Raw genomic sequence first — 6,000 nt, 5'->3', positions numbered from 1 at the left:
TCATTGGCCTCTCTTCTTTGTGTTTCTCTGTTATGAAGTGTTTCTTGGCAAGAATATGATGAAGTATCATCTTGGCCTTATGTAGTCTGTTACGGATGGTTTAGGCATCAACTTGATGGGAGAGCATAATGTTCTCTTTATAGCAACACCAGTTGTCAGGGGAGTTAGGCGTAGCTCCTTCATTGATCATCTGATGATGAATTGATCAATCGTCCTCTACTTATTCAATAAATTTAATATATTTCTCTTTCTGTTGTTGTATCCATCTAATCATTGTTGTTCTACATATTTGGGCCAAGCTGCCAAGCAATATCTACGATAGAAACATTAGTCCCATGCAAGCTAATGATTGATGATTCGTGAGATAAAGTGGTGTGGGTGATGTGGTTACCCATCTTATTGGTGCAAGGGACGAGACAATGTTCAACTTTTCTATCCAAGTGTGGTGTCATATGATAAGTTACAATATAATGAATTTTTTTCTTTTCTGCATTTTTTATGACAATTATGGTAGAAGTATTTACAGTGGTTCCCTACGTATTCACAGGGGATGTGTAACCAGACCCCCCCGCAAATAGTTAGAACCTGCAAATTGTAGGAACCCCTATAGAAATGCTTAAAACCTCCTATTTTGTTGGTTAAAACGCAATAAAAACCTACTAAAAATTTTTATACTTGGTTTTTTAATAGTTTTATCCAAAAAAGTACATTTTATGATGAAATTGGTTAAAAAAAAACAGGAATTTGTGGATTTTTCTCATAGAAAAATACAGTGAATAGGCAAATTTCCACGAATAATGGGGGTAAATGTTCGAGAAAGAAATCCGTGAATGAGCGAGTCCACGAATCTGGAGAACGGGGGTCCACTGTAATTCCTTATGTTTATATAATATCATTGATGATTATTCAGTATTATTTTATTAGTTAAAATGCTTTAATTTGGATGAAAAATATACTTTCTTATTTGACTCTTTTGCCCAGTCATCTGGTGTGTGTGCTATTTTTCATAATATGAATTTGCCACTTGCCATTCATTTTTATATTGTTAACCATATGATTAATAAAAAAAATTGAATAAGAAAAGCATATTTCATTGTATATTGCAAAAGAATAAATTATTACGTTAACAAAAACTTCTGGAACATGTTGCAAAATATTTTTGAGTGACTCTACAAACCATTGCCTTTTATGTAAGAGTATTCTATAGTGCAAGCTTTAATCATTCATTGAAAGCTGGTAAAAAGGTAGTTAATTGGAGGTAGATTGGTGATTTGGGAAACCATTCACTTGCCTGAAAGAAGAAGCACTTTGTGATTTCAGTGCTTGCAGCCTGTCATGAAACATTGTAGAAAGAGATCACACAATTGATAATACAGTAACTTGTGCTGCTTTGAGTGAAGATAATTCAGACAGCTGTTTTTTAATACCCATAGCATCATTTCATCAGTTGACATCCTTCTCTACTCCATTTCAGTAATAAATGAATTTGAGTGATATATGTCTGGTGTTTTGTATTTAACTTCTTTAAAACCCAAGTGAATACTGTAATCCCATTCCACACTATAATGGAAAATAAAACAGACTTGGAAAGATGTATTTGTGCCTACACAAATACAAACCTTTTTTTCTTTACTCTAGGATAAGGTTGGGAGGGCGCGCTGGATTGGCCATTCAAACTTTACTGACAAGGGCATAGGCAGGGGAAAGCCCTGCCCACTTTACAATCTGCACTCCACTTTACTTTTGGCTGTCATCAAGTTAATATGTCTGTAAGGACACTGCTCGACTGTTGCTATTTGAACTGTTGTTGAATAAACTGGATTATCCCTTTTTTATATTTAGTTTTTGACCATTGTTGTCATCAGACACAGCAGCTTCTGGTAGTTGTACATAAGTTGTGTCTTTCTCCTGTATACTTCCTAATGTTTTTACCTTTCAGGTGTAGCAGATGTAGCCATTTGGTTGTTCTGTGACAGGAAGCCTTACCATATTTAAGGTAATCCTGCTATCTGGCTGTCCTTTGTATTCTTTGGAAGAATAGGATATATAGCCTTATTCCTGAGATCTCTGTGACTTAGTCTTTGTGATTCTCAGTAACCTTGCAGATAAAGCAAATTTCGAAAGTGGTGGAAGAAGGATAGAGGCATTCTCCTCCCCTTCTTCTTCATCAGTGTTGTTCTTCCTGAATCCCACCTCTAATCTGATAATGGCAGTGGGTCTAGAGTTGGGTTAGTCTGCCCTGTGTTGGAAGGCTTATTAAGCTTTCTGTGCACCTCTCCTTACAGGGTAGGGTAGGGTGTCTCAAATGTTGTCAGTTGATTCCTTGGGGGAGGGCTGGCACTGAGTGCCATTTCCTTAGACTTGAGCCTCTCTTCACCACATCTCTCTGTAAGCTTTCAAGCTTGCTTCAAGTCCAGTTTTCTTTCTCCTCCAGAGAGAAAGAGTGCGTCAGTCCTTCTTGCAGCTCCTTTGCCTCTTGTTTTCCAGATCTGTTCTGTATTGGGCTAATGTGGCTTTTTCTCAATAACATTCACTTCTGGGTGTGTTTAACCTTTGCAAACAACTCTTCTAGAAGTACTTTGCAAAATCAAACCAGTGGGTGGAAGGTGCCCCATAGCCTTGGTAGGTAATGCTTCTAAGAGAAGGTCACTGAATACAAACCTTTTTTCCAACATTGGACTGTGCCATAGCCATTGTAATGTGGCCTTCCATGGTCTTGGATCTGAGTTCCCTTGCTTGAGGGTACAATCAGGCATTTTTCTCTTCTTTGTTCACTTTCCTGTTCTTTCAAAAAGTGTGTAGGGCAGGCTGTTTAGAAAGCTGAAGAAGCACCTTCTTTACCAAATCTTTACCTTTCTCAACTTTTTGTAATTTCTAAATCCATCCTGACTGCCCTCCCCCAGGTAATGTGGCAAACCTGGCAGGTTCATTTTTCCATTACAAGGTGCCCCAGGTCCACCTACTCAACCAGTTGCTTCCAGCATTTTTTTTAATGACTTATGGTCAGTTTTATTCATCCTTTTAATGAAATTATTGTAAATAATGCAAATACTATTGGTGTTGAGCTTTTTTTCATCCTTTTAATGAAATTATTCTAAAAATGTAAATACTGTTGTTGTTGATTTTATTGTTTGTTGCTCTGTTGATATTTACTTTGTTGTTTTCATAAACAAGATGACCTGTGAATAGTGGCTTACTCACGCCCTGAACTTTATACCCGACGCCCTTTGGGTGCTCGCGCGAGGGTAGTAACCCCTGCATACCAATGCTAGCTTTTTTCTCTGGTATATTTAGAAACTATTTATACTAGAAAAGTGGATAGCAGGATCCTTTTCACCGGGCAAAACAGGTCTCTCCCCAGAAATAGATTTTTCCTTCTTCAAAATCCCTTTATTAGATTTGCTTCTAAATGTATGTTGTTAGTTTCCATTCTTTCGGGTGACATTTAGCTTAACCCTGGGCCTACTACTAATTACGGTAAGAAAAATTGCAGAGCTCTTTGCTCAGATATTCAAGGCTTAAGGTAAAATTTTCTTGATCTGCAGACTTGTGCCCGTAACTACAATTTCATGTTGTTATCTAAGAGACTTGTAAGTAGTAACAAGTCAGAGGTTTAATTTTTAATTCAAGGGTTTGATGACCCTGACATTATCTATTGTTGTAACATCTCACGTGCACAAGGTTTGGCTGTGTACAGTAGTTCTGGGTGAGCTATTTATCATCAGAAAACTTGGAGTATAGTTGCCATGAATTGCTTTGTTGAAGATTTTCAGTTAGTTTGAGCATCTACCAAAGGCAGTAACTTCCTGCAGCACCTCTCTTACAAGTAAGGAACAATAAGCATTTTTACCAATGCTGGCAAATTTTTTTATACTCAAAGTTATTACATTGCCTAATATTTTGGGGAATAGAATATGTCCTTGCATCCACCTCCTGTCAATGTGGGAATCAGCTATTTAATTACTAGGTAAGTTGTATATACAAAAATGACATTTTTATAATAAAATAACTTTTGTATGTACCTACCCAGTAATTAAAGATTAGAAGTCCACCTGCCTCCCCTTTCAAGGCTATAGGGCAAGTGGTTCCTCTCTTCCCCAATAGTGGGCGGGGCTATAACCACACCAAAACAAAAAGAATTGCTACTGCAGATTTCAGATTTTAGCTACCGCTTAGTTTAAAACTATAGCTATTTAATTACTGGATAAGTATATATACAAAGTTGTTTTATTATAAAAATGTCATTTTTTAAATTATTTGATTTGTATGTATATTTCCTTTTACTTTATAAATTGATGACACGTGAGTGTGATGAATGATATGGTACCGTATCTCTCTCTCTCTCTCAAAATTACTTTTGTGCCTGGGGTAATGAAAAAGTATTTGGTTGGTTTTGCTCTGAGATAAAGGTAAATGATTTAATATTTGCCTACTTTTTCCTTACAGCTTGAGAGTTTAATGTTGAAATGGATTCCAAGAGAACCTCTGACAAGCACTTCTGAAACCCAGGAGAACCGAATTGTGCCCACACTTTTCCAGTCAGTTGAAGATGATGCCTTTGTGTGGCGTCAACTTGAAAACTTGGAGGCAAGCGCAGCGCTCACCTTGTCATGGGGTAATACTCAGGCACAGACACTCTACCTCTCATCCGTCAATGTCGATGCTCGCAACATTGTGAGTAAAACTGCAATGATAACGGTAAACGGCACCTTTTCAGTAGTAATGCACTAACAGTACTAACTTAAATCCAGCTTGGGGCTATGGTAAAGGGAGTCCCTTTCCATTTATTTGGTGAATGGGCTATAGCCAGTCTCAAAACCTGGCCTTGCTCCAAAACTGATGGATTTTCAAAACCTGTTAACTTCTGACTGATTTTTACACTGGTATTCATAGTGTACTCTGGGTAATTGCTCTCCTCTGTTCTCACTTTGGTGGTAGGATGTATGGTACAATTGTAATAAAACTGTATTTAATGTGTAGTCTTTATTGTGGTAGCACATAACTAATATGGCTAATCACTGTAATGTAGTCTACCAAATATGCACTGTTCTTGAATTATGCGAGATAGATAAAGAGGGTGAATCGTAGGAAAAAACTTTGGGTTACAGTTATATTTGATACATCTTCAGTCAATAATAGGTACTGTATTGTAGAAATTTGTAGTATATAAAAGTAGGGACTAAAACTTTTAGGTTTAAGAAGTGGAAGAATATGAAGGAAAGATACTTTCTTTGGTATCAGTATTGTGGTGAATTGAAAATTTGAGCAATATTCATCATTATTAGTATAGTATAATCCCCTCATTCAGATTATGATCATCATCTCTCCCACTGTTATCACTGGATTAAGGGGTCGTTGCCTGATGCGCCTCCTCCACTGCCTTCTATCAAAGGCATCATCTTCCACCAAACCTCTTCTCTCCATATCTTCCATCATACTATCTCGCCATCTAATTCTCTCTCTCTCCCTCTTCATCTTCTTCCTCTAACAGGTTTCTCCCAAGGCCTCTTCACTCCCTCCTCATCATCCATCCTCAACACATGCCCATACCATCTCAATCGTGACTCTTTTACGACCTCTCTAATCTCTACTAAGCCTGCCCTTCTTCGTATTTCATCATTTCCCAATCTCTGAAGCAGCGATATTCCCATGATCCATCTCCACATTCTCATCTCTGTTCTCTCAAGCGTTAGTTCCTCTTTTCTTCTTAAAGTCCATGTTTCTGCTCCATACATTAACACTGGTCTTATCACTGTTTTATAGATCTTGACTTTTAGTTTGATTGGCATTTTCTTATCACATACTGCTCCAGCTACCTCTCTCCATTTTCCCCCATGCAGCTTTTATCCTGTCAACTTCAGCCTCACATCCTCCCTTTTGGCTTAAAGTAGATCCTAAGTATCTAAACTTTTCTGCCTGTTTTATAATCAAGCCTCTTCTTTCTTGCATTTCTATTCTCTGTCTATCTTCCTTACTGCTCAGCAAAACTTCTGTTTTATT

General features: G+C 37.5%; 1 protein-coding gene across 12 annotated transcripts in view; it reads left to right on the top strand.

Annotated features, from left to right (window-relative positions):
* LOC135214459 (aftiphilin-like) overlaps positions 1 to 6,000 on the top strand; it is a 169,821-nt gene that overhangs the window by 65,786 nt on the left and 98,035 nt on the right. For 9 of the 12 annotated variants that reach the window (XM_064248788.1, XM_064248784.1, XM_064248790.1 and 6 more), the window contains exon 4: positions 4,447 to 4,698. In XM_064248788.1, coding sequence (XP_064104858.1) covers positions 4,447 to 4,698 — 252 coding nt within the window. The remainder of the gene's footprint in view (positions 1 to 4,446; positions 4,699 to 6,000) is intronic. The other 3 variants (XM_064248792.1, XM_064248783.1, XM_064248794.1) reach the window with 1 other exon arrangement.

This window comes from Macrobrachium nipponense, chromosome 45 (assembly GCF_015104395.2).
Source record: "Macrobrachium nipponense isolate FS-2020 chromosome 45, ASM1510439v2, whole genome shotgun sequence".
NCBI classification, from domain to species: Eukaryota; Metazoa; Arthropoda; class Malacostraca; order Decapoda; family Palaemonidae; genus Macrobrachium; species Macrobrachium nipponense.
This window is presented reverse-complemented; position numbering and strand designations above follow the sequence as displayed.